Source organism: Phaethon aethereus (assembly GCF_964289735.1).
Source record: "Phaethon aethereus genome assembly, contig: HAP1_SCAFFOLD_784, whole genome shotgun sequence".
NCBI lineage: Eukaryota > Metazoa > Chordata > Aves > Phaethontiformes > Phaethontidae > Phaethon > Phaethon aethereus.
Window position 1 is genome coordinate 1 of NW_028113992.1, and position 10922 is coordinate 10922.

The following is a 10922-nucleotide window of genomic DNA, read 5'->3' on the forward strand; positions in this document are numbered from 1 at the left end:
CCAAACTGTACAACCAGTTCTTCTTTGGCGTCGACGCGGATCTGTGAGAGTGCGCTGAAGGCGTAGGCAGCTATCCGGGACACCTGCGAGCACAATCACAGCAGACACTGTCAGCGGTGGCTCCGGCAAACATGGTTATCCCAAAGAAAACACCGCAGGGAGCAGCAGGGCCAGTGACCCCGGCACATTCCACGGCAGCCCAGGCCGCGGGAGAAGCCACGACACCTCGGCCATCCCGCAGCCGCCAGGAAAGCCGGGCTGCCCGGGCAGCTCCCAGCAGTGGCGGCGCAGGAGCTCGCTGCAGGCCGGTACAGGCAGGTGAGCCCGTCGTGGCGGGCAAACCTGCCCTCACAGCGGGACCCATGGCTATGCCCGAGATCCAGCCTGGCAGAGGGCACAGCAGAGCCCAGCTGGCAAAAGCCTGCCCGCCAGTGGCTCCTCCCTGCTTGTGCGAGCCCAGGCCTGGCTGTGCCCCCCGGGAGGGGGTGAACCGCCACCATCCCCTGGGGCTGCACCAGCAGCAGCCAGGCTGGCAGGGCAGAGCCATTCTGCGTGCCGGGACGTGCCCAGCCACCGGCCTGTCTCCGCTCAGGAAGGGGTTTCTGGCAGCCCAGGGGCAGCCTCCTCTCTCCCCACAGGCTTTGCTACGCAAACCCCCCTCGCCCTTGAGACCCCCCCGGCTGGGGAGGAAGCGCGGAGAGCGGGACAAGCCGCAGCAAGCCTGTGGGCTTTGTGCCGGGCTGCACCGGCCCTCCAGCAGCTCTGGGGACTGGCAGGTGAGCTGGGAACCAGCCCTCAGCAGGAGGGACGGGGACACCCATCCTGCAAACCAGCTGGGAGCAAACCTGGGCCCTTCCAGTGCGCTTAGCGGGCAAGGCGGCAGCTCCTGCCTGCGAGGAAGAGTGTTTCCTCAGCAGCTCCTTCCTTAAAGCAGCAGCAGGACGCCCCGGGAGCAAGGCTGCCTGCGCTGCTACCACAACCATCTTCTGAAGGGACTGAAGGAGCAGAGCCGCTGTCTGTGTGCAGTTACTGCACTAGAAACGTGTGACCAGGCTTTGCTTTCAGGGCTAAAGAGTCCTTACAGGACTGCTTGAAACTCGGGATGCTTCTGCATCGGCCACAGCACCCACCGGCACCGCAGCTCATGGGAGCCCCGGCACGGCCCGTGCTCGAGCCGGCGGTGTCCGTGCTCCTCTGGCGAGGCCACACCAAGCTGAAAACAGCAAGAGCGGCCACCGGGACCTGCTTGGGGCCCTCCAGCATGGCCAGACTGCTGCAGCTCCTCTGGGACGAGAGCACTTCAGCCCCCACATCTCCACGGAGCACCGAGGGGGCCCAGGGGACTCGGCCCCAGCCCCTCACCTGCTGCAGGTCTGCGAAGGGGATGGGGTCGCTGGCAAGCACTTGGTGCGGTTGGTTGGTCAGAGACGGCAGCAGCGGGAGCTTCTTCCAGTGTGTCAGGTTGTTGCTCAGCATGGCCAGGCGCGTGCTGCGGAGGGGAGAACGGTGAGGGTCAGCGCTGGCACTGGGGCCGAGCACGTCAGCCTGCCCCAGGGAGCGACGGGATGCAGGGAGCCGCCTGCTCGGCATCGCCCCGGCTCAGCAGAAGATGGGTGCTGCACCTCCAGGCACTGGCACCACTGGGGGGGAGCAGGGGACTCCCAGCACTCGCCCCCTTTCGCCCCCGAGGCAGGAGGACGAGGGAGCTTCCAGCTCTCCAACACAGGCGCCTTTCAAGCAGGAGCAATCGCATCCAGGCACCCGCCATCTACCCCAAGTGCCAGGGGGGGAACACAGGAGCCCTTTGTGCACGGCCGCCCTCGCCGAGCCTGTAGCCAGGACAAGGGTTCTGCCGCTGGCACCGCCACAAGCCTCACCCAGCAGTGCCAGGAGGGTGGAGAGGAGCAGGGCTGAGCACCACCCCCCTGGAAGCAGGGAGCCCTGCTCCACGCTGAGTTCCTCTCCCAAAGGCCAAAACCCCAAGGCCCTGCCCGATGCCTCCCCACCCTGCCCAGGGACGCGGCTGCAACCACGCCAAGGGAGCAGGGCAGGTCCCACCTGTACTGCCTGGCTCTGTCCATGTACTCGTGCTGCTCCATGCCCTGGGAATCCGCAGCCGACACGTCGATGATGTTGCTGCAGGGACACAAGACAGCAGGTCCCTCTGCAGGCTCCTCGTGCCCCCCCGACCCCCCTCCCTGTCTCAGGCAGATGAGCACCCTCCGATGAGGGCTGCGAGGGCAGCCAGGGCTTCGGCACCCCAAAACGAACAGCTCTGGGCCATAAGGCCGAACTCGCAGCGTGCACGCAGACAGCCGGACATGAGCGTGCCAGGCTTGGGAGAGAAACGCCAAGGACTGCAACTGGCCCGAGGCAGAGGCAGACAGAGGCTGCCCAGAGAGCTGGGGGCTTTGCTCCACAGCCTCCTACGGTGCAGGCTGGCCCGCACTCTGGGGACCTCGGCACAGAGCCGCTCAGGGAAGGACGCTCCACCATGCCGCAAGGGCTGCAAGGATTAAGTGCTTGACTGAGGCCCTGAGAGCCCCGGTACTGGGCCCCAGGCTCAGAGAGGAACTGGGCACTTGCCCAGGTCTCTGCCAGAGCCCAGCCACGTGCCCCCGACGGCAGCATGATGCTCGAGGCCGCTGCAACACTCCATGTCGGACATGTACACATGGGCACAGCCCCCACCCCACATTGCCCCTGTGCCGGCAGGGTCAGCCTCCCCAAGGAGAACAGGGCATGTGCGTCCCCCAGAAGGGGACACGGTGCTGGGGCCCCCAGTCCCCCTCGCCACTTCCCCAAGGACTCACTTGCTCACCCCCATTTGGAGCAGGGGGCTCCCCATCCCCTCGCTGGGGCAGCTCCAGCCCCGATTCCCAGCCCAGCGGCTGAGGGGTCACCTCACACCCGGGGTCTCGCCTCTGCATCCCCGTAGGGCTCCGATTAGAGGGGGGGGGCTGTCCGTGGGCTGCTGGAGGGACATGGGAGGCACTGCCACAGCTCCCCTAGCCCCTGCCCGGCCGCGGCACCTGCCCACCCCGCTGTGGCACGGCAGGTACGACACAAGGCTTACATGGCCGTTTTGGCGAGGATGGAGGACAGCATGGCCTGCTCATCGGTGCGTGCTGACGGGAGGTTGTGGTAGCTCTGCTCCGCCCCATTCAGCACCTTGTCGGGAGGGCTGGCTGCTGGCTCCAGCAGCCGCTTCGTCTCCTCTTCCTGAGGGAAAGGCAAAGATCAGCCCCGGTTCCCTGGCACTGGCAGCTTTCGCCCCACAGGACAGGGCTAGTCATCCCCTTCACCTGCCAGGAGGGCTCCCCACACATCCTGGTGTAACCACGGCACAGTCCCAGTGGCAGCCAGGCTCCTCTTCCCCAAATCCTTGGCTTTTTCCCAGCCGAAGCCCCCACTGCCACAAAGGGAGCAAGTGCAGCTGAAACCTGGCAGCTAACACAGACATGCCTGTCGCATCCCAAACCTGCCTACACAGCACCTATGGCCTCACCTCCCACCCGGGGACTGGACAGACCCCTGCCAGCCTTTCGTTTCTGCACAGGCACAGCACAGGGCTTGTCCGGACCAGGTGAGCCCCACCAACCACAGTCCGGGGGCACCATGGGGCAGGGGGTGCCCAGAGGGGGCTCTTGGAGGGAGCGGAGCCGCGGGGCACATCCCCCACCTCAGCTCCAGGGGTGCAGAGCCCCCAGCTGTGGCTCAGGCCTTAATCCTGGGGCTTGGCCATGCAGCGCCGCAGGGGCCGGGAGAGGAGCCAGCGGGGAGCCGACAGGCACAAGCACCCGGGACAGCGGGATGCACAGCCTGCGACCCAGGGTGAGGTGGGAGCACCGTCACTGCTCCGCACGCCCCATCAGCGACATCTTCAGCTCCTCCCTGGCCAGCAGCTCCCCCTCCCCTTCCCCCCGCCAGGCAACGCCGCTGCAATCCTCCAGCCCAGGTCCTGCTCGCCCCCGCGGCGGCATGATGGCTCAGCTGCAGGCTGGGCTCCCCCGGGGAGGAGCTGCCACGGCCAAGCTCCCTGGCAGGGCACAGGCAGGGGCTGCCCAGACCACAGCCACGGATTAAGTTTCTGCAGGACAGGTGACAGCCCCGGCCCCCCGAGCTGCTCAGCGGCAGCACAGACTGTCACTTCATCCCAGAAAGAAAAAACCTGGCACCGCTCCCAACAGACGCCATGACAGCCGCAACCCTTCGGTGCCCGGGGACAGGGTCTACAGCGTGGGGGGCTCGTCTTGCACAACCCGCCAAGCGCCTTCCTCCTCCCATGCAGCACTGGGGAGGATGCGCCTGGCCGGGTGCGCTGGGACAAATGAGGCAGCAGCAGAAACGCAAGGAAGAAACGACGTTACAATGATCACAAACAGGAGAAGCTCTCGGGGCTGCTCTGGGAGAGGGGCCAGCCCCCAGCCCGTGCAGGCAGAGAAGGGCCGTGCCGGCAGGGGAACACCGGCGGGCAGGCCAGCGCTACCTGGGGGGGATGAAGCAGCCACGGGAAGAAATCGGCCGCCCCAGATTTGGCGGGGCGGAGGGCAAAGGCCACCGCGCTTTCCACGAGGGTTCTGCAAGGAGACGTCAGGGCGTCAGCACAGAAGCAGGAGAGAGGCCGCGCTGGCAAGGCTCGGGTGCTGGCAGGGGTCTCTGGGGACGGCCACCCATGGCCGCGGAGCCACTGGAGCCAATGGGCCACCACAAGCAGCGGGTGCCAGCCCGGCAGAGCGGGGGTTTTGGGCCGGGGCCCGCGGCCCCCCACCCCGTGCCACATGGCCAGACGTCAACCGGCAGCGTGCCCGCAACCCGGCCGGGAGCTGCGGGATGCAACCGAGTAGAGCGGGAAGCACCGAAGCAGCAGCCGCCCTCACCCCGGCCAGCCGCCAGCCCCGGGCGGAACGGGGCCAGGCCAACAGGAGCCCGAACCGCTGGGGGGGAACCGGCAGGGCGAGCCAGGCCCCAGGGCCGAGATACCGCTGCCGTCGCGGGCAGACAGGACCCCCGACCGCTGCCCGCGATCCCCCCCCGCCCCGACCCGGAGCGGGCGGGCAGCCGGCCCTGCGCTGAGCCGGCGGGGAGATCGGCCGCGCGGCCCTGCCGCCGGGAGGCCGCTCCGGGAAGGGAGGGAAGCCTTCCGCGCCGGCAGAAAGGCCGAAGCCCCGGCGCGGGGCAGCGGACAGGACGCTTCTTCCCGCAGCCCCCCCCAACCAGGGCGGGGCCGCGTCCCACTGGGGACGGGCCCCCCCGCCCGGCCCGCAGGCCCCGAGCGTCCCCCCCCGGCGCCGGGGCCCACCTGGTCGGAGGCCTCGGCCTCGCTGCTGTAGCAGCAGCCCATGGCGAGGCGCAGCAGGGCCGGGCCGGGCGCGGGGCCGCTACGGTGTCCGGCAGGGGCCCCGCCGCCCCGGTCACGTGAGCGCGGGCGGGGCGGAGCCGCCTCCCTCCCCCTGCCGCCGCCGCCAGCGGCCGCGTGACCCGCCATCTCATCACGTGGGCGCAGCGAGCCAATGGGCCTAAAGGCGCCGCCGTCACGTGACGAGGAGCCAATCAGCGCGCGGGGGAGAGGGGAAGCGGGCAGCGGCCCCGCTCTTGACCCGCGCCGCGCCCTCTGCCGGGGGCGCGCGCGGGCCTCGTCACGTGAGCGGCGCCGCGCGCCGGGACCGCGCGTCGCGCCATCACCGTGGGGGAGGGGCGGGAGAGCCGCGCTCACGCCCGGGCTGCGTCACGCGGCCGTGGGCGACGCGCGTGTGCGGTCACGTGGGCGCCTGCTCCTGCCACCCCTTCGCCCCCGTGCGGGGCGCTGGTGCGAGCTGCGCGCGTGTCCCAGCCTGCGCGCGTGTGCGCGGGGACACGCGTGGGGAGGGACGCTGCGGGGCGGAGCCCCACGTCCCCCCACGGATGGGCCCTGCGTGAGCCCCTCTCCGGGCACCCCCAGTGCAGCCAGTGCCCCTCCCAGTGCTTCCCCCAGGGCTCCCAGTGCCCTCAGTGCCGCTCCCAGTGCCTCACCCACTGCTGCCAGCACCCACAGAGCTCCCAGTGCTGCCTCCACTGCCCCCAGGGCCTCCCCAGTGCTCCCAGTATCCCCAGTGCTGCTCCCAGCGCCCCCAGTAGCGCCCCCAGTGCTCCCAGTGCTTCTCCCAGTGCCCAGTGTGACCAGTTTGCCAAGTACCCCCCAGTGCTCCCAGCACCCCCAGTGCCGCCCCCCCCCCCGTGCCGCTCCCAGTGCCTCCCAGTTCTTTCAGTGCTCCTGGCGCCCAGTGCTCCCAGTGCCCGGTGCCCCCAGTGCGGGTGCTGATCAGGGCCGGGCAGGGCGGGAGCGCAGCCGCCCCCCTTTGCCCTGCGGCGCCGGGACACGGGTGGGCGGTCCCACGGCCCCCGCCCAGCCCTGGGGCTCCCCGCGGCCGCCGGGGGACACGGGCGGGGCAGCCCGGCCCCACGGGGCACCCGGCGGGGTGGGGAAACTGAGGCACGGCTGGAGCTGAGCCCTGAGCCCCCCTTGCCCCCTGCAGCCCCCCGCAGGTTTGGGCTCCCCCTTCCTCCAGCCCCGCTCCAGCCCGCGGCTCCCCGCTGCCTGTGCAGCACTGCCCCCCGCCCACCCCCGCCGGGGGGACCCCCGCCACCCCCATCCATGTCTATATGCCACTCCGTGTGCGGAAAACGTGGGGTGCAGAGCGGGTGCCCACCCCGTGCCCCACGCCAGGGGTCCCGCCTGCCCCTCTGCCCGCTCCGGGGTTTCACGGCGCAGAGGGCCTATTGCTGTGGCGAGTGCATCAGTGCTCAGCCCGGCGGGACACGGCAGGGAGAGGGGCTGAGGCCCCGCGGTGCTGGGGACCCCCTGGGCCTGGCGGGGGGGGCTGGGGGTCCCCAAGAGGCCCTGCCCCAACGTTTGCCTCCACCCCGCAGCACAGCATCCAGCCCCCCAACCCAGCACCCAACCCTGGCTCTGGTGTGTGATCCCGCAGCCCCACTGCAGGGACCCCAGCACCACTGAGGGGACCCCAGCCCCAGGACCCCAGCCCCAGGGCCACCCCCCAGCCCCAGCCTGGCAACAGGAGCCGGTGGTGGCTGCGGTGGCACCATCAATAATTGAGTAGACAGCTGGGCTCGGCCCCGCTTGGGGCCACGCAGACCTGCCTGCCTGCTGCCTGCCTGCTGCCTGCCTGCTGCCTGCTTCCTGCCAACAGGTAGGTGCCACCCCCATGGCCCTGTCCCCTCACTGCAGCTGGGGACCCCCAACAGCCCAGGGTGTGTGGTGCAGGATGTGGGGCACAGGGTCAGCCAAGCTGGGACAAGGAGAGGGTGCAAGGGACTGTGACACAGTGCCCCCCAGGGCGGACCCACAGCCCAACCCCCCCTGGCCCCCCTCAGCCCCAGCGCAGGGACGCCCAGAGCACCCCGGGCCGGCTCCAGCCACAGCCCTGCAGCCCCAAGGCCAGGCAAGCAGCACCGGGGCCCAGGGAGAGGCTCTTCCTGGGGGGTGCAGAGCACTGCCAGCTCATGGCACAAGTGGGAGCTGCGGGGCTGGCACCCCGGGAGGACCCCCCTGCCCCAGCATTCCCCCGGGGGGCCCTTTCCGCAGCCTCGTGCACCCCCCCACAATGGTGTCGCCGGCGATCGCCCTGGCCTTCCTCCCCTTCCTCGTCACCCTGCTGATCCGCTACCGGCACTACTTGGTGCTGCTGTACCGGGCGGTGCTGGTGGCCTGGCTGCGGGATCGGCTCACCGGTGTGCCGCGGGAGCAGCGCGCCTTCCAGTACCTGCTGGCCCACGCCATCCCCGGGGACCCCCGCCACGTCCTGCAGACCTTCGACCAGTGGTGCTACCACTGCGAGCACCTCAGCAGCGTGGGGCCCATCAAAGGTGAGCACAACCCTTGCCCGCCCGTGCCGCAGGGTGCCCAGCACGGGCCATGGCACCATCAGCACAGCCATGGCACCTGGGGAAGGGCTGGCCAGGGACACGGGGCACTTTGGCACAGCCATTCCCCTCCCTTCTACCGTGCCATATCACCGTGGCACCGGCCACGGCACTGGGAACCCAGCCAGCACCTTGCCCCAGTCCTGGCAGCACTGGGGACCTGGCAGTGCCGGGGACCTGGCCCTGCCCCAGGAGGTGGAGCGAAGGGGGGTGCAGCTCCCTGGCAGCCACAGGGTGCTGAGGGGCCCGACCCGTGGCAGGGAGGATCGTGGAGCGGCTGCTGTACGAGCGGGCACCGCTGCGGGTGCTGGAGCTGGGCACCTACTGCGGCTACGGCACAGTGCTGCTGGCGCAGGGGCTGCCCCCAGGCGCCCGTCTGTACACCGTGGAGGTGCACCCCCACCACGCTGCCGTGGCCGAGAAGGTCATCCGCCTGGCTGGCTTTGATGAGCAGACGGTAAGCACCGCACCGGGGCGCCGGGAGCCAGCCCAGCTCTTCCCGCCACTGCCAGGGAGGAGAGGGGCAGGGGGGGCCCTTTCCACCACGGGGGGCACCCCGGCACCTCGCCCCCTTGATGGGGAGCCGGGAAGGGAAAGGCTGGATCCTTTCCCACCACCGCTTGCTGCCGGAGGGTCAGCCCCCCAACACCGCAGGCCACAGGCTGAGGGGTGTCCCGTGCAGGTGGTGCTGATCGTGGGCCCCTCGGAGGAGGTGATCCCCCGGCTGAGGGAGCGGCACGGCCTGCTGAAGGCTGACTTCGTCTTCATGGACCACTGGAAGCGCTGCTACCTGCGGGACCTGCAGCTGCTGGAGAGCCACCAGCTGCTGGCCGAGGGGGCCACCATCCTGGCCGACAACGTCCTCTTCCCCGGGGCGCCCCACTTCCTGCAGTATGCCAAAACCTGTGGCAAGTACCGCTGCAAGGTGCACCGCGCCAGCCTGGAGTACTTCCGCACCATCCCTGACGGCGTCGCCGAGCTCTGCTACACCGGTAACCCCTGAGCCAGGCGGGGAGCTCGTGGTGACTGCAGTCAGCGCAGGGAGTGACAGGTCCCTGAGTAACCGTGTTCAGCCATAAACACAGGCTCTGGTTGAAAGGCGGAGACTGCTGTGGTCTGCGGCGGGGCACGGTGGTGGAGCAGCACGGCAGGGGGAAAGAGGAGGCCGCGTGCCCTGTACGGCTCCTGCCCGAGCCACATGAGACCCCAGGGAAGCGTGGCAGAGAGCCCAGCCCTCCCTGGCAGGCGCAGACCCCAACTTGCCCAAGCAGCACCCCCGTGGCTCTCAGAGGCTGCCCTGATGCGCCTCGGACACCAGACCTGGGGATGGATTTCTTAAAAATGGAGTTTATTAGCAAAGACGCGGCAGCCCCGCTGTCCCAGGCAGAGCCGGGCGCTCCCCAGTGCTGCTCTGGCAGCCGCAACCCCTCTCCAGCCCCCCGGGCAGCTTTACCCCAAGCCCCCTCTGCCCCACGCAGCCCCCGGCGTGGCCACAGCAGGAGGAGTTTCACCACGCCGCAGGCCAGGGCCCCAGAGGGCGAGGGCTCTTCCCCAGGCACCTCCTGTCCCCAGGCTCCGGTTCAGCACAGCCACGGCAGGGTCAGATCATCCACTGGTCCTGATCCTGCTCTGCCCCCTCCATGTCCACCTGGGAAGGGGAGAGGTTCAAGACCCCCTGACCCGAGCAGGGGCCGGGGCTGCTCCCAGCAGCCAGCCCCTGCGTCGCCTGAAGGCAGGAGACCCGCAGAGTGCTGCGGAGGAGGAAACACCCCCCGGGGCTCCCCCTCAGGCTCCCACATGCCACACCCCCCACACTTCAGGGTCTCAGTGGGGCAGAGACACAGGCCAGCATCCCCAGCCCCGCCATTTACCTCGTTAATCTCCCCGTCATCAGGAGATTCATTATAATCGTTCATCTCATCCATATCCTGCATGTCCTCGTCGTCCTCCGAGTCCTCTTCGCTGTCTTCATCGTCCTCATCGTCCTCCTCCTCCTCCTCATCATAATGCTGTGGATAGGATGGCTCCAGCGCCCCGCCAGCCCCACCAGGGGCTTTACGCCATGGCCCAGAGCCGCATCAGCCCCTCAACACCCCCATGGCCTCCCCCACCTCATGCAGGAGTGGGGGTCCCCTGCCCCACCCGCAGCGCCGTACCCACCTCGGATGCCGGCTTTCCTATGGGCACCAGGTTGTTGTCCTTCTCGGCAATGCTCTGGAGCTGGGGAGTGAGGAGACGGGGGGGAGGCGGGTCAATGCCAACAGCTCTGCGACCCCCCGGCGCGGCTCCCCGCTGGCAAACCAGCCCTTTCCACCCGCCTGCTGGCCCCTGGAATGCTCGCACCGCTTTCCAACAGTGGGTCTTCCCACCTGGCAGCTGCCAGAGGAGTCCTGCTGCCTGCAACCTCCCCCTGCCCATCCTTGCATGAGGGGCAGGCAGGGAAGAGCAGCTGCAGGCAGGTGCCTGCCTGCCCCAGGGGACCGGGAGCAGAGCTCAACCACAAAGTTGTTCTTTTTTTAATAAAGCACCCGAGGTCCCTGTTCCGCAGGGGACTGCAGAGGCAACACGGGCTCTGCCCTGCAGATAATTAAAGCTCAATTAAGATACTCCAGCACCTCCCACCCAGAGGGAGTCAGAACTTCCCCCAGGTGCTGAAGTTTTAGTTATTGACTGAAATTATTTTAATTACAGTAATTTAATCACCAAAATTCTTTTTAAATTTCATTAGAACAGACATATCTTCCCCCTACCCAGGGCCCAGTACAGGGCCGCGGCACTGAATCACACTCACTGGAGCACTTGTGGGTTACCAGGATCCAAAATCACCACCCTCCTTCCTCGGGAGAAGGTTAATTAATTAATTGGGGGCTGCGGTTCAGCACCAGCTCTTTAACCAACCCCGCAGAAAAGGGGGCACGCCAGTCCGCTGCAGGAGACGAGGGACCGTCCCGCATGGAGCCAGAGCGGCACACGGACAGCAGCAATGAAACCACACCTGC

The 10922-nt window shown here is 68.6% G+C and overlaps 3 protein-coding genes across 3 annotated transcripts; 1 reads left to right on the forward strand and 2 right to left on the reverse strand.

Annotated features, from left to right (window-relative positions):
- Window positions 1-6: 6 nt before the first annotated feature.
- Window positions 7-5344, reverse strand: LAMTOR1 (late endosomal/lysosomal adaptor, MAPK and MTOR activator 1; the record flags this gene model as incomplete). Its single annotated transcript, XM_082015936.1, has 5 exons — window positions 7-83; window positions 1363-1489; window positions 2059-2136; window positions 3077-3222; window positions 5303-5344. Coding segments are annotated over 5 exons (470 nt in total), but the record flags the coding sequence as incomplete, so codon positions are not given.
- A 2260-nt stretch (window positions 5345-7604) lies between these two features.
- TOMT (transmembrane O-methyltransferase) lies at window positions 7605-9021 on the forward strand (the record flags this gene model as incomplete). The annotated part of the gene is made up of 3 exons (XM_082015935.1): window positions 7605-7866; window positions 8184-8380; window positions 8606-9021. The coding sequence occupies 3 exons, from the start codon at window positions 7605-7607 to the stop codon at window positions 8924-8926; spliced, it is 780 nt and encodes a 259-aa protein (XP_081872061.1). The 3' UTR covers window positions 8927-9021.
- A 502-nt stretch (window positions 9022-9523) lies between these two features.
- Window positions 9524-10143, reverse strand: ANAPC15 (anaphase promoting complex subunit 15; the record flags this gene model as incomplete). Its single annotated transcript, XM_082015934.1, has 3 exons — window positions 9524-9571; window positions 9795-9932; window positions 10084-10143. Coding segments are annotated over 3 exons (246 nt in total), but the record flags the coding sequence as incomplete, so codon positions are not given.
- Window positions 10144-10922: the final 779 nt, after the last annotated feature.